This window comes from Archocentrus centrarchus, chromosome 13 (genome assembly GCF_007364275.1).
Source record: "Archocentrus centrarchus isolate MPI-CPG fArcCen1 chromosome 13, fArcCen1, whole genome shotgun sequence".
NCBI lineage: Eukaryota > Metazoa > Chordata > Actinopteri > Cichliformes > Cichlidae > Archocentrus > Archocentrus centrarchus.
The window spans coordinates 38,334,555-38,356,166 of NC_044358.1; the positions used below are offsets into that span (position 1 = coordinate 38,334,555).

Consider the following 21,612-nt stretch of genomic DNA (forward strand, 5'->3'; position numbering starts at 1 on the left):
TGCATTAAGTTGAATGAAAATGGTCAGCAGATGCTTTGAGGATCAGTGAACACGAAAGGGATACTTGGGTATCTGCTACAATCTGGAAATTCATTTTCTCTACCTAGATGTTATTTCGCTGTGACCAGCAATAGTTTTAGATTTTGTCACTTATTTTCACATTTTATGAGACGTGAGTATGCATAGTATAGCATGCATAGTGAAAGACAAAAGATGATGCAAGAGTAGAACTTATTTTCCCTCTCTCCATTGTTCCAGCTACAAATCCTAAACTCGGCCACAGAGAATTTGCATTTAAAAGGGTATACAGTGCTGTGAAGATAAAGTGTGAGGCAGGGGATATTTTATTGTTGTAAGTCATCACATCGGCTGTATATATGAATTAATAAAATAACTTGAGGGAAAAAAGGGAGTTGACAGAAGAATGGAAACATGTTACTTGCTTTATTCATGTCCCATTAACAAGCTGCACATATAGTATTTTTGGTAGTTGACAGTTTTGTCAATCTTACTGTTGGGCTACTGTTTTCGTGGGTCTTCTGTATTATCAATATTCTGGATACAATAAAATGTTCTGTGTCGAGGTATAAGCTGGAAGAGTTGTCTGGGTCCAGATGAATGCAAATCCTGTCCCTTCAAGCAAATACTGGGGATTACTTCTGCACACTGTTGTGTACTTATCATCATATGCTAATCCACTTTCTTTACACACAAAGTCTTACACACAGTTTGAACCAGGACAAGATTTGTTTGCCATTTGTTATCCTTTCGATACAGAGTGACATAGATAGACTGAATTTTTAAACAAACAGACATGTTGGCAAATTGCAAATGTCAGCAACCATCAGACAGACCTGCACTGAACAGCAGAAGTGTATTTTCCAAGTTAACGGTCTCACATCTACTAAAACTGGAACTAACATGGCAAAAATATAATAATAATAATAATAATAATAATATAGGGCTTCACCCTCTGAATTTCAAGCTTCAACTTCAATGTAACTGGGCCCACATCAGTAAAAATATCTCTTATTTTGGAAGGTGTCAGTGTCTTATCAGCTGACAGAGGAAATGTGTGTTTGTGTGTATCCAAGTGGGAGGGCACATGAGAATGAATGACAAAGATTAGGAATATTAATGTTTAGATTTGGATCCATGGAAGGAGCCCTGTCTCCTGAAAATTCACTTCTCAGAAGACTAAACTGCATTCTCAATCACAGTTGAAGGGGGCTGTAATTTCTCTAAGGTTACAATTATTCTTGACATTTCACAAAAAAAGCATTAATATGTCGATGCCATTTCTGCTCTTTCTTCCTGAACCTGCTCTGTTTTGGCGTTTTTTGCACTATATAATACATATTTGTAGTCTTCTTACCTGAAGCAAACAGAGTCACATTAATAGTGTCACAACAGCAATGCTCTTTTCTTTTTGTGTAACACAGTTTATTTCTTGTGATTGTTTTTTTCTTCTTCTTTGTGCTGCAGGCACTAAAGGTAGTGATTACACTGAAACATAAGATCTGTCTTTCTGTTTTTTTCTCTTTTTTTTAATCTTTCACTAGGTAAGATACTTATATTTCATCCACCCACTTTGAGTGTGTCTCTTGGAAATGCAGCTCTTACAATAAGAATTCATACACACAGCATAATTCTCTTTTTCCTGCCTACTTATCCATGGCCGCCATCCTGATGATGTTTTGATTGCATTTTCATCTCCTCCTCTCCGTTCCTCACTCTTAGAAGCATTTTGAATGTGTAATTCCAACCTTTTTGATTAGAGGACTAAGAAGAAACCAAAAACAGTGAGAATGGTATAGTTAAACGTTCATAGGTTCCTATTATCTTTGGGTATATCCAGTTTGTACATGCATGTGAACTACAGAATAAATTTATTGTGGCAATATATTCCACTTTTAAAGAGTTAAGTTGAATGTAAGATACACTATATGGACAGAAGTACTGGCCCACCTACACATCACACCTACAGGAGCTGCTCAACCATGGAAATCTATGCCATGAAGCTCCCAGCGCACAGTTTTTGTCCAGATGTTAGTGCCAGAGAAGGTTTGGAGGTCTGCAGTTATTGAGTCAGCAGAACACTGGTGACTTTTTACTCACTATCCACTTCAGCAAGCTCTGTAACTTGGTCTTCATGGCTGAGTTGCTGTGGTTCCTCAATACTTTCACTTTGCAATAATACCACTTATGGTTGCTCATGGGATATCGAGGAGGGAAGAAATTGCACAAACTGACTTACAGTCAATGACAGTATTACAGTATCACATTTAAATTCACTGAGCTCTTCTTTCACAAATGTTTGCAAAGGCATACTGCATGGCTAGGTGCTTAATTATATACACCTGTGGCAATGGGTCTGAAAACACTTGAATTAAAGGTTAAGAAGTTTGGCCCAACATGTTTGTCCGTACGGTGTATGCCTTCTCATGTATTTCCTGTTTTCACTTTCTGCTTTCTTCACTTGCTTCTTTATAAATTAAATGGTATTAAATGATATTTTTTTTATCAAAAACAGCAGGTCACTCACTGTGATATCCACTCGTGCAGAGTTTGTAGGTTTGCATCTGGTTGTCTGTTTTTTTTTTTCCCTTTCTTTTATAAACTTAGCACAAAAAGGAAGGAAATTTGTGTTTGGTCATTTATTTCTTGGTTGTAACAATGCTTCTTGGCAGTAAAAAGCCTGTTTATTTCCCCTTAAATGGTGCCACATTTGTGGGTTGAGCAGCAGAGTTATGTATGTGTGCGCCCATGAAAAACTTGCCAAATCTTCTCTGCCAATGCCAAACAGCTTATTTTGCTTCTGACTCTTGTTTGGTATCGTCTATCGGATTGGATGATTGAAGTCTGAAGAAACAAGACATGTTGACAATTTAACAATTTATTCATTTAACAAGCAGGGGCCTCAGTAGCACGTGGAAGAACCACACACAGCCACAAAAGTCTGGCACCTCCTCCTCATGCTGGTCACCATCTTGGTCACACACTGCTGTGGGATGGCGTCTCGACCAGCATTTGTCACAAGTCAGCCACTGGGGTTGTGTTGGTCACTCTGGCACAGACAGCATGCCCAAGCTGATCCCACAAGTGTTCAGTGGGGTTGATGTCCATCCTCTCCACTCCCTAATTCTGGAGGTATTCTCTGATAAACCGCGCTCTGTAGGGGCAAGCATTGTCATCTTGGAGGAGACAGTTCAGTTGCAGAATCTCATCTCGATATCTCTCTGCATTGAGATTGCCTCCAGTGATGCAATCTTTGAGCAATGATGATCAGGGTTGTCCCCTGATTGTCAACACCTGGGGTACCAGAAGCTCAAAACAAGTGTCAGTAGCAGAATCAGCTGTTTATGGTTAACTTTTTTCCTTCCTTTTTTTTTCTCTTTTTTTCAGAAAATGTTTCAGAAAACTCAGTAATTGGTGGTCCTGCCACCAATTACTATAAGCTGATAAGCTTCATATTAATAGTCTCTAAATTAAAGTTGAGCAGTTGTTTTGTAGTGAGCATATCTGACATAAGAACAAAGCAGCTACTTGTCATGGAGAGGTGTTTACATTATGAGATTAAAATGTTTAATACTGACTGTCACATTTGTTCCGAGTTTAGCTCACCTCTAAACTAGGAACAAATCTGAGTGACATGCCAGTCTCAAACTTGAGTGCACACATCAGTCACGCCATACAGTGGGTTGTAATTTCAATATGCCAATCAAGAAAATTTCACTCTGGCTTTATTTTCCCATTTACTCATATTGACACGTAATTTATACTGAAAAAACGGCACTCTTGCTGTGCACAGTGTAACACTTCACTCTGTCGAAGAAAGCTAGTAATTACAGTTGTTACTGCTAATTCTGCAACATACAGGACTAGATTTACTAAACAGGGAGCCTTTGCATGATGCCACAGTTGTAAAAAAAAATGTCTAAAAGATATGTTAAAATGTGTTAATTTCTGAACAGAAACAGCTTATTCATTTCAGTAGCTACCAGCAAGAGCTACCAAGAGCATGGCAAATTATCAATCTAAAAAACAAAATGATCCAATGTAAGTACATGTTTAACACATGCATTTCACTCCAAAAACTGCATTGGCAGGTCTGCTTAATGAGATGCAGCTAAAGGGGAATCAATATCCCTTTGATATAAGCAAAAACTGTTAGAAATTGCTGGGTATTGTGTCTTATAGGCTGAGACACCTGTTTTCTGGATAAATTTGACATCTTAGGAGGAGCACAGGATTTACCCAGAGGTCACTGTTATTATAAACAGAATCCTACTGAAGTTTAGTTGTGTGATTGTCTCTGATGATACATGACAGATATTTCCATTGTGGAACCTGAAGCAGTGCAAACCCATCAGCTTACTGTAAAATGTAACTTGGCTGCCTGTAATATGAGACACATCCTCCATTGCTCTGTGTTCATTTTCATCAGCATGTTAGTTTTACTGAGGACCAGAAATATGTCATCTCAACTATCACAGTCTCATCAGGTGCATCTGACACTGCATTTCTTTATTAGATCCCAACAGTAGCTTTTTAGCACCAAAAGAGGGTTTTATACTGGCTGCATTGGCACCATTAGCAAACCTGGTGCGTAGAGCCTCAGCAGTGGCCCATGTCCAGTTTACTCTCTGAGTGAAGTGACATCAGGTTTATGAGAATAAAGAATAAAGAATCAGCAGCCCTAGTTTATGCAGTAATTTCTTGACCTACACACACGCACACACACACACACTCAAACACACACACACACACTCAAACACACACAATTTCAAAGCTATAATTAGACACTGAAGTAGACACTCATAATACAAACATAAACAGCACCCAGTCTGTCATTTGAGCAACAAAGACATTCTGCATGAGCACAAAGAGTGTCCTCCACTGCTGTCCTCCATTATATTTACAAGGATGACAAGCACAGATTAATAATCAGTGGAGTGGTTGTGGAAATTTTCAGATTGTCCAGCTTGGCTTCCAACACTCACAGCATAGAAGACCATTTTCAGAGATGAGTAAAAATGACTATATATATATATATATATATATATATATATATATATATATATATATATATATATATATATATATATATATATATATATATATATGTGTGTGTGTGTGTGTGTGTGTACTGGGGTCTTCTTAATGACTGAGGGGAAAGTGAAGTTAGAGATTAATAGACATGTTGGTGCAGCATCTGCTGTCACTGGGACTGGTCTGTTGTGAAGAGAGAGCTGAGCATGAATGCAAAGCCAACAATTTACAGGTTGATCTATGTTCCTACCCTCACCCACAATATGGGCACAAGCTCTGGGTAGTGACCAAAAGAATAAGATCAGAGATAAAAGCAGCGGAAATGAGCTTCCATGAAGCGATCTTTCAGCAACAGAGTGAGGAGCTCAGTTATTCAGGAGAGGCTTAGAATAGAGTCACTACACCTCCACAGTGAAAAAAGCCACTTGAGGTGGTACAAGCATCTGAACAGAATGCATCCTGGGCACCTCCTAGGTGAGGCATGCTCTACTGGCAGGATGGCCTGGAGCACACTAGAGAGAATCCATCTCTGGACTGGCTGGTTGTATATTTATTTCAATTATTTTTTCAAAATGAAGCTGTTAACTGTATACCTTGTTTTATATAATATGCACATAAATTGTAACTTTGCAAAAATAATAATGATTACCAATCTTTTTGTTTAGCTCCCATTAATAACACAAAAATAACACAACAAATTATTATTATTATTATTATTATTATTATTATTATTATTATTATTATTATTATTATTATTATTATTATTGCTTCTTACATTAAATCATTCTTGGGATTTGGCAATTCATGTATGTTAAATTTGTTGGTAGGATGAGGGTTAAAAAGGGTCACAGTGGCTTACTTTAAAGAAATGTATTATGAGAAAGCTTCCCAGCTTTTTTAGTTGGCCCACATCATATTACAATCTAAATGCCTGACGCATATATTGTATACTCCAAAGTACTACGTAGTATTGCTACTACTACTAGTTTTTCACATCACTCTTGACAGTAGATATGCACTCTTCCTCTGTCTATTTCTTTTCTACCAACTAAAGTAATGACCTCTCTAGTGAGCATCTTTCTACAGCTCTGTAATGATTTCATCATAGTTAAGGGACACTTTCCTCCAGAAAAACATTTGACCTTATTATAAAGTTCTAGCAAAGGTATAACAATTTAAACAGTGCTATAGGAATCTCCAGACTGTTGCAGGCAGCTCTACTATGGTTTAAAGTTATTTACTGAGGTAAAGGTTGTGTGACAGTTGGTTTAATCACCCTGTACCTTTTGGCAGCACTGACAGGAAATGAATAAAAGTGCTCGTGTAACTTGGACGTTCACCTCTTTGTGACTTCATAGTGCATTTAGGTGCAAAATCAAGCCTGTGAGATGTCATGGTAAATTCATGTGAGTTAAAAAGGATAGGCAATATAGACACTTACTGTAGTAAAACTGGACCATATGTGGTGTACAGAGGTAGAGAAGCAGAAATAATTCACATGTGTAGGAGAATTCTAAAAACTGAACTCTTACAGAAACCTATTTACTTTTTTTTTTTTTTTTTTTTTTTTGCAGCCTCTTATTGTCAGCCTCTTTTGTTGGACACCAGCAGATTATAGTCATCTGTGCAAAAGGAAGGAAAATGTGAAAAATAGTGGGAGGGGAAACATGAGAACAGTGTCTGTGACAAATTTGGCAAAAAAATTATTGAAGAATTATTATTTGCCCCGACACTGTAATTTCAATTTTTTTTTTTTTTCATATTACTCAAAACTTTTTGTATTTTTGCTTGGTGTCCACCAAGCAGCTCTCTCTTTTCTCCTGGCTGGCTCTCTTCCACAATCTCTAACTGGTCGTATTGGTTGTGTTGATCAGTGTATTACAGTGATGGGCAAATAAGCAAATAGGTACACTCTTGTATTTGTTCACTTTTTTGCCAAGGATCTCTGAGCCACAGCCAAAGGTAGATATTGACACAACTGCCGACCACATACAGACACACACACACACACACACACACACACACACACACAAGCACAAGAGCCTCCATATTGCAAGAGGTTATTCATAAGGATTCCACCACTGAGTTTATCGACTGCCATTAGCACTCATGGCCAAGCATGAGGAGCAGCCTGTAACCTGAATGGAAGCAGTTGGGCAATAGCAATAATAATCTGTCCAAAAGAGAATGTGTGAGACTTGCAAAGGCAGAGATGCAATCAAAGGAGAAAACAAGGACACCGTGGATCTGATTCAATCCCAGAGATGATTCACAGAAAACAAGAGAGTTCTTGACTAGATTTGCATGTTATGTAATTTGCAGGAATCTGATCTGTGATCATTAGCATTAATCTTGAAAAATCGTCAGATATCCCTCTAGTATCCCTCTCGTTGATAAATGATTGAATATTTTTAATTCATGCAGAGATTGGCAGCTCCAGTGGAGTCAGACATTTATTAAAATATATTTTAAAAAATTTAAAAAAAGTTTTCTCCAGTTTGGAACACAGCACACCTTCACAACACAGAAAAAACAAGTGAAGGGCACCAAATGTATGTAGCCTGTTCCGAAAAGACAAATGTAGCCACCATGATGCAACTTGCTGGTTTCTAGATTCCCATATTGAAGTCATATGTTGCTTTTTTTTTTTTTTTTGGAAACAGAAGTGATTGTATTTCCGCCAGATGATGACAGTCTTAGATAATGATAGCATGCTTGGTTAGCACAGTAGTAGTAGTAGTAGAGCTGTAGCCAAAAGTTGTGGCAGTGGCACCACAGCCAGAACTAAATTTGCATTTATTTGAAAATAAAGCTTTTAATACTTGCGATTGTTTGGTTTTTTTTTCTCTATATCATAAAAATATTGAAAAAATTATCTAAAAAAAAAAAAATGAAGTGGCACAGAGCATGAAGAGTAAACTCTGTGCCACTGGCAAAACTTTTGGCCACGACTGTAACTCAAATCCAGTGATTCAGATTAGGTGGTACTTACAAGACCTGTACTGATTTCAGCTGTTTAGGCACCCTACTGTGACTCACAAACACCCCTAATAATGCATAACTTTAAGTCTAAATCCCTTGAATGAGTTTTATTATTATTATTATTATTATTATTATTATTATTATTATTATTATGTTTTGAAGGACCCAGATAGAGAGGTGATGAAAGAGAAGAAAGCAGAAAACCATTTATTCACATGTTGCAAAGGGGCTGAAAACATCTGATTTCAAAGACTGAGAGGTGTGGACCAACACTTTTGTCTGTGTAGTGTGTGTAAGTCAGCTGTAGATTTAAAGATTTTGTGCATCTTTCTATATCAGCACTCAGAAGCATACACAAACAAATACAGCAAAACGAATGAATGTCTGCAGGGACATATTTCTCTCTGAATCAGCACATCGTGCCGCGTTCGTTTTCACACATACGTGTAGGTCTCTCTGTGAGCATTGCCATTCCCTTAGCAACCTTTCAGGCAGTAATTTTGGAAAATAGATGGATTTACCAGCTCCACTCTGAATAATTTTGTGCTGCACTTCTGTTTGAAAAAAAAAAAAAGTCAGTGGCAAAAGAGGTAAACAGAAAAAAAAGTGGAAACAGGCATGGGAAGAAAAATGACTGTAATAACAGCCTCACAACCAACTGCATTAACATTGTGATGAACGGAAACTCATATTTAGGTCCAGATTTGATCAAATTTAACAATTTAATTCCTAATATGGCTATTACTCTGATTATTATTATGAATACTGGGAATTAAGCATATTTTACTCAGTGGGAGAAGACCAGTCGGACACTACACTGTGACATTTCTTACATTATCAGTAAAAAAATAAAAAATAAAATAAAGATAAATGAATAAATAAAAATATATGTAACAACAAAATTTGCAATGACTGCAAGATAACTTCCATTTTTGTGCTTTAAGGATTTTTTTTGAATTTTTTTACTCGAATTTTGTTTCACATGAGAGAATCTAAGAGAGGTTTGAAAATCCACAGCTCTGCAATAAAGCATCCTGACACTCCCTCAGCGTTTCTCAGTCAAAAGCCAAATACAACTGTAACATTTCCCTTTTTAGATACACATCAGCTTCACTGCACTGTCTCAGAAATACTGTACTGTACTCGCTACGCCCCTTTGAAAGGAGCTGAATCGACCTTCTTTATCGCTCGGAGCACAAAAGAAAAAGGGTGGGAGGAAGAAAAGAACTACACAGGGAAAAAAAGGAGAGTAAAAATTTGAAAACTGGTTTTGATTTTTGTTTTTGTTAGGAAGAAAAATTCTCTGCCTGCATAAATGCCGTGGTGGAAAACGACAATGGTTAGAGGGGAAATGATTAAATGAGATGAAAGTGACAGTGAGCAGAGGTAAGACAAAGGAAAAGAGGAAAAAAAGAAAGCAGCAGTAGAGACAGGCTCTAAATGATGTGCCATGCAGGTCATGCGGGGAACAGACATTATCATTTTTATTATGTTGTGACAATTCATCCTGCAGGGAAACCAGGTTTTCACAAAAAAAGTTGGTTTGTAAGTTTTCTTTTATACATAACTTTGTAGGCATTGCTCAGCTGTAATATAGCCTTGTAGAAAGTGGGACTATAAATGTATACATTAATGATGCTTACTCCAATTGATCTTATTTATTAATCAATAATGTGTCCATCACTGGCAAAACAGACTGAGGGCAATACTAGTGTTGTACAAATCTTACTTCGTGTCTTATTTTGGAATGAATGTAAAGTCTTTGCATGCTTTAGTCGGTGCTCTCTCTTCTTTTAGTGTCTGCTGGATTACCTGGATTTAGAGCTACTTAATGAGCATTTACATTTTAATTTCTCTCATTAATACGTCTAAATAACTCATCACATGTCCAACATTAACATGCACTGACTTCCTTGTGCATTATTATAGTGGCAAAAATACACAAGGAAGTGCATTATTTTGATCATTATTATTGTGCAGAAATGATTACAGTTATTACTGGAGAAAACAATTATGAGTTTCAGCTATTTTAACTTTTCTGTTATGTGTGGAAAATGAATTATTTTACACTTTATCTAAGCAACGGGTGGAACTGCGGCTCCAGCAGTCATCACACAGCTGATGAGACTTGCTGATGAAACCGATTAATAACACAGTACTTTGATATTTCATATTGTTTCTGTTGTAACATTGTCTCAATTTAACTGTTCGCTTTTGCAAAGTGTAAATATGAGGAGCCTTAAAAACCTGCACGTATACAGTGAAAGAAAAATGTTTCCGCTCTTTATAAATAAAAAAAAGAGGGAAAAATTCTTCACTTTGAAGCTGTTGTTGCCAACTTAATTTATTGTCAGAGTCTGTGAGGTGGAAAGAGGCACGGGGACGTTTTTTAAGAGGTGGTGAGTGATCGAGAAGGGTATCAGGCTATTGTGCTTTCACAACAAAAAGGACACTCGCAGCACTCTCGCCACATATAAACACTGTGACCATTTGTTCTTCTGCAGTGAAACTTCTCTTCCAGTATTTCACAGCATTTATTTTATGTGTACTTTGCAAACGTATGGAGGGAGAGCAGAAGCTGTACCAAAAAAATGAAAAAAAGGAAAGAAAACATCTGAAATGGCAACTTTCTGGAGATCAATATTTCACTGAAGGGAGGATTGCAGGATGCCTTTGTATTGCTTCTGAAATGGATTAGTCATTAGATTGTTGTCATAAATATGGCAACTTTAATAAGTGCTGACATTTACTTATTTACTTAGACTCTCTCTCTTCTCAAGCTTTCTGAGTTTACTTCAATAATTTCTTCCTCTAAACCATCAATGTGCTTTTTAGACCAAGTTTCACCATCATTTAAGCCTTTAAGATGAACCCCTTATTATTCATCTATCTTTATTATCAGGCTACATGTAGATATAATCTCAAAATGCAAAAGTGCAGCTTTACTTTAAAAAATAATAACCAAATATTCTGCCGCAGTCGATTTGTCAACAAAGCAGAATTTATATTCATAATCTGACTAACTCTATCATTTAGCAGGCACGTGTAGACCACAGAGGGAGACATCCTCCCAGATGACTGCAACAGGCTGGTGACTTGTCCAGGGTATCCCCCGCTTCTCACCCTGTGACAGCTGTGTTAAGCTCCAGCCACTCAGCGACCCTGTGTTGGATAAGCATTTAAAAAAAAAAAGGATGGAAACAGGAGGAATATTCACCTGCAATCACATTTTTTTTTTCCCTCAGGGTCAAGTGATAAGCACAGAGGATTTGTTGGGTCTGCAATAGGTTCAGTTAGCAGATGATTTTATTATCTTCTGGATTCAAGCCTCATCTTAGGAATAAATGTTTCCCTGCATAACACTTCTTAGGCCTGCTTGCGAGGATGTCTGTCAGGCGCACCTGAGAATTGAATGCTCAGAATTAAAGTAAAATCTGAGAGGCCTTGTTTACATTTTATGTGCTCTGTGAAAGTCTCCTAGAATCATCTTAAGTGTTTTGTTTTTTTCTTTAAGCGCTCCTAGAAAATGATTGTTCCGATTTGCCGAGGGAGTAGGCGATTTAAGGAAGTGATGAATATTAATGTAGCCTGGCTTTAGTCCTTCTTTGCTGTTTGCCATTTTAATCCAAACTGGGTATGATTCGTGAAATTAACTTTTCATCTGCATTCCCTTCGTCCCAGTTTTATCCACTCTTTTCTCTCTCAGTCATGGCACGATATTCCCATCCAGATGTTTGCACTGTAATCACTGCACATTAGCAGTGATTACAGTGCAGGTCAGGATTGGACTTATCCATGCACTGAGACACAGTTTCCACCTCCCTGCTGTGCGCTGCTGGACACCTGCTGCGCTTCACAGAATGCCATCTAACTCCCTGTGGTGCGATTTGTTGCCAGTCCTTTGTGCTTTCCAGCTAGCAGCGTGTTCCAAATTAATGTTAATGAAGTTGCCAGAGTTTACCATTGGCTGTCCCGCCTCTCTTTGGGTTTCCACCTTCAAGAATGACAAATTTCCACATTCCACATCGCTGTGTTAATTTAATTTTGTATTAACCGCACTCAGCTTCAGTAAATATCAAATTTCTCTGTCCTTCCTGTTTTCTTTGAGCCAGTTTTTGACAGTGGCACTGTGGCAGAAGAAGTAATGTCACTAATAACAAAGATGACACAGTGGTCATCTAGTAATTGCTAATTAATAATTAGATATAACTAATTAGTAGTTTATAATGACTAATTAGTTATAGCTGTGCTTTTTTTTATGTTACTGTACAAGTTGAAAATAGTTGCTGCTGAAACTGAATTGGGTAAACACAACATTAGCGGTCCTCATTATCACATAGTCTGCTTTGTCTTAATGATCTTCATGAATGTTCATGATTGCCCTCTTCGTCGGAAATGAGTTGAGTCCTCAGACACCCCATATGAGGGTCAAAAACATACTTGGCTACAAGACTAAAGGAATGATAGATTACAGAGTTTCATCAGTTTGCGAGCATAAAACCTACAGCCACCGTCCATCAGTACTCCCTCTGAGCCTCATGATCACACGGTCCATTTTTAACATAGCATATAGATCACAGTTTTAGCAAAAGGGTTCTAAAATCATATAATTCTTTGTACTGATCTCTGTCACTTTTCTGACATTATCTGATATTTCTGAATGGACTGATTATCTGAATAATTGTGGGTTTTTTTTTTTTGGTTTTTTTTAATCTGTGAAAATCTGATCATTTCTCACCCAATTAAAATGCTCCTGGTGACATTTAATCTATTGAAGATGTATATATTATCGCATCAAAATCTTCCTCCACTCACACAGTAAAATCGGAAAGATTTTATTGGCTTATGCCCGCTCATCCTGTCGTCTCAGGTCACAGCAATGTGCCCGCTAATGCATAACCGTGACAAACTGATTCGACCTCACAGGGATTTCTCTCCTGCTCAGAGTCAAGAGTAACAGCTCAATCACTTTTCTTCTGTGTGTGGCACGACTCGGCTTTATCACAATCTACTGTATGTTTCCGGAGTGTTAAATAAAGTGCGCTGTATGTGTATAAACAGAGTGGCTTAATCATTTGCTCTCTAGCCCATAAAGCAGCCTGGAGGAGTTTCTACCATTTCTTGAAGTGTGATTTGGAAACATCAGTAAGCGCTGATTGTCCTCTGATCACATCAGAGGAGAATGGAAACCTCTGCGCGACACTCATCCTCAAGCGTTGTGCAGAGGTTGTGCTTAGATGCCTACGAGCCTCTTTTTATGCATTTGTTTAATGCAGAGTATGTGTGTGTGTGAATTTTGTTCTGTTTGTGTTGAGGGAAAAATCTTTTTGAAGTCTTTAATAAGGCTGCTTCCTTTCCCCCCTTTGTCTAATCCTTTCAAGGCTGCTGACACAATCCAGATGATTTGTGTCTACAAAATATGCATATGTTTCCTCAGTCCATGATACGGTTCATGCTGTTGGTATGGAGGCTTCAATGAGCATTTTTCAATGAAGAGTACGTTAAAAAGGATTTTTCTGAAAATAGCTTTCAACTTTCCAATAAGTGTTGTAATTTCAAAGAGGTTTTAAAAACAGGATTATTTCGGAGACTCGACCGTCGCTGCTGTGGTTCTGTTTCTTCTACAGTTTTGTTTCTTTGTGGTGTTTTTGTGTTGCGATCTAGTGAAAGTACAGGTGCTGGACACAAGAACCATCTCTTCTTTTTACATAATGAGTTGTTGCAAAGGATGAATATTCACTATACTGCCCAAGCAAACACACACACACACACACACACACACCAATCCAATCCAATTTTTGTTTTGTTACTGTAACATCTGTGACTCTACAGACAACAGCAGACTCCCACACGCTTAAACTGTGGATTTGTCACAGTGGTGTTCCGATGAGATCATTTCATGGTTTAGATAACTGTGTGTGCTTCTGTGTGTGTAGGTGTTTGTCTGTGAATGTGTGTGTGGGTGTTGTTCTTTTTTTTTTTTTTCTACTACAGTTGTGTTTGATTTTTTATCTTTCTTGTTATGTTTGTGCAAAGCGGCTAAAATGATACTGTAGTAAAAATATATGCACGGAAATACTGAAGTCAGCTGATCTGAGCTTGAAATCAGATTGGCTTGCGAGTCAAAATGACTTTTAAGTGTTTTTGCATCTCCCACGGTTCATAATAAGTCTTCTAACATTCGCTAACACCTTTAGCTGCAGCGACACGGAGAAACGAGCTTTATTACTCAGCCTGTTGGCGTGTTTAGTCCTGAGAGGTTTGAAGAATCACACATATCCAGATTGTTGACAATCTCTGTCATCTGGTATGAAATGTCACTCTGTTTGTCATAATATGGATTGCTAAAACCTCTGGCTCCACTAAATAGATCTCCAACACTCTCTTATGACGAGTCAGTGACAGGCAGCTGAGTGGAACCAAGCAGAGAGGAGAAATCAGTCAATGTGACAGTTCCCTTCATGCATTTCACACTGCTTACACAAAAAGCAGGTGGAAAATGTGTAATATTATTAGTATGCATCTGCGTGTGTGCAAGTTTGCAGGCAAGTAATCTCACAGAAATAAATTATCACTTCCAAGTTTGGGTTAGATGTTGAGGAACATTTTTTATTTATTTATTTATGTACCAAAGTAGCTACAAGTGATTTCACAGGAACCCACGGGGAGAGCAGCAGTCTGTAGGAGTCTGTTTGTAGGTGTGCATGTGTTTGCCAGCAAAGGAGACCATGAGAGTGCTTTAATATATAAATAAGTGTTTGATTTTAATAGCATGTAGAAACCTTTATCCGTGCATGCGGATTTTCTGTACTTTGAGAAAAAAAAAAAGGATATGGCGACTGGTGGGAAAGAGGCGGAATGAATGAATGAATGACGGTAAAGGAAACTGCTCATTAGTATAGAAGGAGTGAGTCTGCGTGGATGTGGAGACAAGTGAAAAAGGGAAAGGAGAGATGAGAACAAAGATGGACCTTCAGCTGCTGAATATGTCCATGAACATCTCTGTTTGTGTTCATGGCATCAAGGCAGCAGGCCACCTGTACCCTCTTTCTGGTTCAGCTACTCTCATTGGAGCAGAACGGTTTTTATTCAGCATGTCTCCCCACCTGTCTGATCCTATTAGACCACAACACCTCTGCTTAGCTGATCAGGGCCATAGCCCAGCAGACTGCGAGCTGATGACTGTTGATAATGAACGAAATGGGGATTAAATCACTTGTTAATCGAAATTAAACGAGTGCTGCATGTGACCGCACTAATGCATTAGTGGTTCCAACTGAAATTGTTTTAATATGGCAGCGTACAGTAGCTCACATGCAAATTCAGTTCACACCATCACATAATATGAAATTAGTAACAATGTAACTCCCTCTGTCTCTCTGACACTAACATCACCAACAGCTTCGCACAGACTGACTGTCCTTCAAAGCAGGACAAGCTCAGTGTGTCCTTCAGTCATGTCTCTGTCACTGTCTGACTGTCTGCTTCATATCTGAATAAAATTCCACCTCATCAATGTAACAGAAGCAAAATTCCCTTTCATGACTCAAATAATACCGTATTTATTTAGAATGATTTTATTTTATAGTTTTTTTTGTAAGGGCTGAGGAAAGGATATAGAGACGGGCTGATTGTCTAAAAGGAATCAAGATTTCTCAGCATTTTCAGGTTTCCGTTGGAGTTGCAGCTTGAATAATTGTTCGTCTGTTCGGCTTCCTCTGCTTTCTTGTTTAACTTCTACCACCTGCTCCTTCTGACGCTCCCAAACCAAACAGCTACAGGAATTATGGCGACAAGCGTTAACCACTGTGCCGTGAGTTGTGAAGGAAATAACATAAAATTATAAATGAGCCTCATTTGCGCAGCAGGTTTAGCTCAGCAGAGGCTGAACACAGACTGAAGGTTAAATTAAGAAATAAGGCTGATGAGCAGACGTTGATCCTCTTTTACAGGTTTTTCCTCACAGTTTGTTTATGTGCCAGTTCACTTCCTACGCTCACATTTGATTAGTCTTCACCATCATACATTCATTGATGATTTTTTTTTTCTCTTTTTTGGAAAAAAGAGAAAAAAAAAATGCTATTAAAATCTAATATTTTCCTTTTCCTTCCACTTTGAAGGGATAAAAACATAACAAAACCAACAAAGTGATGCATTTTTGTAGGAATGGCGGTGATTTACCACGCTGCCTTATCTGAACCTGTAGAGATTGATTTCTTTCTCTAGAGGGACATTGTTGTTATTCCTGTGGCATCAAATCGTGCTGTTCTGTCAAAGCCGCTGGAGTCTCAGAGATACAAAAAGATGTCCTTGGGCTTTAGCGTTGAAACACTCCAGGTCATGGTTACTGTGAGACAGCTCTCATTTCCAAGTCACGACATACAGTTAGGCCCATAAGTATTTGCAGAATGATATTATTATTGAAATTTTGCCTATGCACGCCACTATAGTGGGTTTTACACTAAACAATCGAGGTGTGATTGAAGTGCAGACTTTCGACTTTAATCCACGTGCTTCGATAAAACGACCCACCGGTTTCAGGGTCTTGATGATGATCATCATTTTCAACTTATTTTTTTCATAGAAAACTCACCAAACTGACGACATGCTTCTTCAAGAGTTCACAGCGAAGATTGGCCAGCAGCTTGAGATGCAGCGCTCGCAGGCGCTGTTAGTCACCGAGGATGTGCAACGTTAATATGTGAAGCAATTAGTGGCGTTAAGTGCAAGAACAGTTAGCTTGTAATTAGCGAGGGACCATCTGTGGCTACTATGACAAGAAATGGTGCTCAGCGGTACATTATTCCCCTCGTGCTTTGCTTTCTTCTTCTCGGTGCTGTCGCACTGAAGGCCGTTTTGTTAGTTCTTCCACTCCAGCCTTTTCCCAGCTTCTTCTCTCTGCCACTCTTTGCAACTCGCTTCTGTTATTCACAGCTACCCAGTGTCACTTTGTGTTTAAAATTTGTTTGTGTGGCACTAAGTTGCCTCTGGGGACAAAGATCACAGTGAATATGACACTTCTGTAACTCCTGGCCCATCTGGGCTGTTTTGATGGAAGATGTGGAAGCGAGTGTAAGGCTGCACAGCCTCAACAGGTAAATCTGCAGGGGGAGCGTCTCATGCTTTTCTGTTCAGTCGCGTCAGGAAAGACATCCACTTATCACGGCGTGTTTTTTTTTTTATTTGTGAAGAAGACATTTAAAACACTGTAGTTTAAAATTAAACATATATTAAAGAATCAGAAGATATCACATGTACATGGGCTCCCCTCCCCAACAGAGCAAAGATTCTAGACTAAATGTAACATTTTATACTGCCACTATCTACAAGCACTATCAATTCAAAAACAGATGGAGAGAGCCATGGTTTTGACTTGGCCTTCTCTGATTGGTTCGTCCAGTGGTTGGTTCCAGCATCATGGCACAAGATTCTCCAATCAGCAGTAAGAGCTCTGTAAAAGAAACACACGCCTTCCTCCCTCACATGTTTCTAATCATGACATGGCAGTTTTATTCTAGTTAGCGACAGGGAGCTGTGACCTACACACACTCTACCCTCCTTAGACACAGACGTGCATGTTTTGGCAAAACCTTTAAGGAGAAGATAAACATATTCTTCCCTGAGACCGGGAAGACCATAAATAAGATAAACATATCTCCCAAAAGCCGTGACGTTAGTCTGGCGACCACTCGTCTCCCATCTGTCTGCTCTTTATCTAATGTATTTATTTGTCTATTTTGCTTCAGCCACTATTTTGTTATTTTAATTCAATCACTATTGAGCATTTTAATTCAACTACTGGTTAAATATTATTTAATTCAAGTATTAATTTATCATTTAATCAACTACTATTTAGAACTTTGAGTCAACTGCTAATTATTCATTTAATTCAATTATTATTAATTTAATCATCTGATTTATTCACCATTTATTTAATCATTCAATTGATTCATTAATTAATGAATCAATTCTTGGATTTTTACCCTAAGGCATTATACTTTTGTTCATAAAGTAAAAAGAGCAAAAATAAGACTCGACACACGTCATGATTGATTACACGAATGTTGCAGGGACAAAGTCTTACAACATAAATAAAACATAGTTAACTCATCTTTGATGCCACAGCTGGTGACTCCTGTCACAGCACAGCAAAGGAACTGCAATAATGCAGGAAGTGAAGAAGAACAACTGTCTTCTTGATCACTGCTTCTCTGTTAACTTTAGATTTTGACTCAACTTTTTTCTTTCGATTTGCTTTATATTTGTCTCCGCCTCTTCTCTCTGATCTCTCTGTATTTGCAGAGACCTCTGTTAGAAATTAAATCAAGCTCGCTGCTGGAAACAAAGGCCCGGTGACAGAGTACAGCCAACTTTAACCATATCTGAACAAGAAGGTGATGCTTTGCTGTGCAGTCATTTGGCTTTCTGCTGGATGTAAAACATAATGAGACCTCAAAAGTCTTCGGGGAAACTCTCATAGGTTTTTCGTGCCAGCTGAGAGCTGCAGCGTTGCAGCAGAGAGTTCAAGTCTAATAAGAGAAAAACAGTCATAAATCAAATGTTCTCAGTACAGTCACAGGTAATCAGCTGGGGTCTGGTGTGGTGGAAAACACTGGGGTGGAGTCACTAGAAATAGACAGAGGAGCTCTTTATTCAGGACAGAGACCAACAGCAAAACTAGAGCTCCAAGAGTCGTTAGCATCAAAGTACCACCGAGGATCAGTGACTTTACTGTAAACGATTCTCTCCTGGAGGCTGCAGCACAGAGTAGAGAGAGTGCCGTGTAATGTGTTGCCACATTTAGAGGTTAAATTAATACCTATCTTTTCTGGGGTGTATCCTGATACTTGATTGGTTGGAAGCTGAAGCTCGCACACTGGTCATTATTACTCCACATGTGATGTTCGCAGAAGTATTTATAGAAATATTGGACAAACACTTTTGCATGTGTTATGTACCAGAATATTAGCTGTGTGATTCACATTTCGTAACTCTTTGACATCACATGGACTTTTTACTTGGAAGGTCAAAGACCAGCTAATGTGCAGTCTAACTGGGCTGAATATTTGCCATCCCCACATGCACATCTGTCAGGTGATGCCCAGAAAAGTTCGAGGCTGCAGTGCATGGGTGAGAATGGCTACAGTGTGTTACCACTCCAAGCACCAAAACATGCGGTGCTGACTGGGCAGTCTGGATTTGAACAGAAGCTCCAAATAACACCTCAAGCTAGCAGTTTAGAGCAGAGTCTATGAAATAACTGAACTGACTGTAAACTCTGTGAAATCACCAGCTTTTAATATCGCTTCTCACCATTCTTTTTGCATCATTTTCCTGTCTTGATCCTTCCATCTTCTGCCTTCACGTCTTGCTTATTTATTTTCTGTCTACACTCTGAGGTGTGTTAATTAACTCACATGAAAATGTATCCCGGGCAGTCCCATACCTGTAGTTGATCATGTCTACATGGCTACATTTTTCTTATAAGAGGGACACAACAACTTCTAATCACAATCAGTACAACCCCAAATTCATTAGAATCAGCTTGAGGATTTCACACTGATATTCGAACGTTTGCCTGAGGACAGAAACACTGAGGTCTGGAAACTAATTATGAATCGAGACACTCGGCGGTCAGGAGTTTTGACCTTCACGTTCAGTGTTAGACATGAGTGGATGGAGGTCACTGCTAAAGGAATCAGAATGTTTCTTTTGAATTAATGGAAGGGGATGCCGACAACTTGTTTTGACTGACTGGGCCACTGTAACAGCTGAGGAAAATGACAAAAAGCAGAGAGACGGTTTGTGATTACCGCATGTGAACAGGTCTGGTTTTGACTGAAGATTAGTAGAACAAATCTGTTTTGAGGCTCTGAGGAGCGCTGAAGATGTGAAGACCTCTATAAACCCTTAGGTAGATATCCACATGCACAGAGAGCTCTGATATCCTGTGGATATGTCATGAATGATGCACAAAAGCATAATACAGTTTTCATCTATTTTTTTTTAAATCTAACTCCAACATGAAACAAATCTTCCACCTGACAGTCAGCATTCACTTCTCTGACGGGAAACTATATTTTTCATTGTTTTGCTTTGGTGGGATACCCTCTAACCTTTGCTACTGGCATGCTATCATAAAAGCATGCCAAAATACAAATGAACACAGTGATGGGGACAGGTGGGGAATGTAAATAAACTCTCTGAGCACAATCCCCCAGTGACACAAGGTCCTGTGGGTGAAAGTTTCACAGAGGGAAAATGAGCAGGAAACAAAACGGCAAACACAAATGCACAAAAGCGCAAATAGTAAAACTGCGCTCCAAGCAAGTGCGAGTCTTTGCATGGTGGCAGAGATCTGAAAACCATATTAATACTGTGACAATTTTGAATGGCAATCATGTACATTTTTCGTGATTTTTCTTATATCTAAATAATTAGTTGTTGACATTTGCTCAACAGAACCCAAAACAAGTCAGGTGATTAAATGTTTATAGACAATCGGTACAAAAGTATTTGGACACACGTCACCACAGGATCTATGAAAACAACTGTCATCACTTAGTACAGTACTTTTGTTAAACCTACCGAATTAAAGCTGCACTCTGATCACATGTTGGTTGTTTGGTGATTAATGGAGGCAAAATTATAAAACTTTGTTACTTTCCAAAAACAAAATGTGATTTCTTCTTTGCCCATCCATCCATCCATCCATCCATTTCTCTTCTTCCGGTTATCCCCTTCAGGTTCGCAGAGGGCTGGATCCTATCCCAGCTGGCACTTGGCGAGATGCAGGGTACTCCTTATATCAGAATAATACAAGTCATGGTCTTATTTGCATCCAGAAAAGAAACAGTGATCTATAAAAAATTCACAACGGTCTGTTGCAGTTACAGTAGAGGTGATCTCTTTAATTTTACCTGGATATTCCATGTATCTGTTACTATAGTATATAAATTTTGATTAAAAAGTGAATAAAATTGTGCCATTGTTCCATATCAACCCGTATGATATCCCTGATTCATATAGTAAGAATAAAAAATACAAAAAAAACAGAATAAGGTGAATTATTCTTTTTTTTCCCCGCCGCCAGTGAATTTATCTAAAATATTTTGATCATAGCTGTAGTGCTGCATGAAAGCGAGCCACAGGAGGTGATGGTGTTGTGGGTGATCCACGCGCACGCACGCGCTCTGTCAATTGGAAGATTTTCGGTAGGGGTCGCTAATGTCCGCGTAACGGTAGCAGAAGAATCAGTGACAGCCTCCAGCTCTCCTGCTCATCAGCCCCGTTCAGACTGGGGTTTCTTCCTCCGCTCGGCTTCATCCGCAGCGCTTCCTCTTCTGGAAACTTGCCGCTGGAGACGGAGCTTCATCCGGAGGAGCGCGGAGCTTTTGCAGCTGAGTGAAGGACACCATGGGTTACTTCTGGGTACACACCGCGTGGATCACCGGCGTCGCTTTCCTCTTTGGATTTCAAGGCAAGGGACCGTTTAATTCTTTTCATTTCGTTTTCCACTAGGAAACACTGGAGTTAAGAGGAAAATTGCACCTACAGTGGATAATTAATGTGCGTCTG

General features: G+C 38.7%; 1 protein-coding gene across 2 annotated transcripts in view; it reads left to right on the plus strand.

Annotated features, from left to right (window-relative positions):
- lsamp (limbic system associated membrane protein) overlaps positions 1–21,612 on the plus strand; it is a 1,252,509-nt gene that overhangs the window by 774,881 nt on the left and 456,016 nt on the right. Inside the window, exon 1 of one of the 2 annotated variants that reach the window (XM_030743582.1) lies at positions 21,338–21,514. The exons of the other annotated variant lie outside the window; for it this stretch is intronic. Within the exon in view, the coding sequence (XP_030599442.1) occupies positions 21,451–21,514 (64 nt within the window). The 5' untranslated portion in view covers positions 21,338–21,450. Of the gene's footprint in view, positions 1–21,337; positions 21,515–21,612 lie in introns of those variants that run through there. 2 annotated transcript variants of the gene reach the window in all.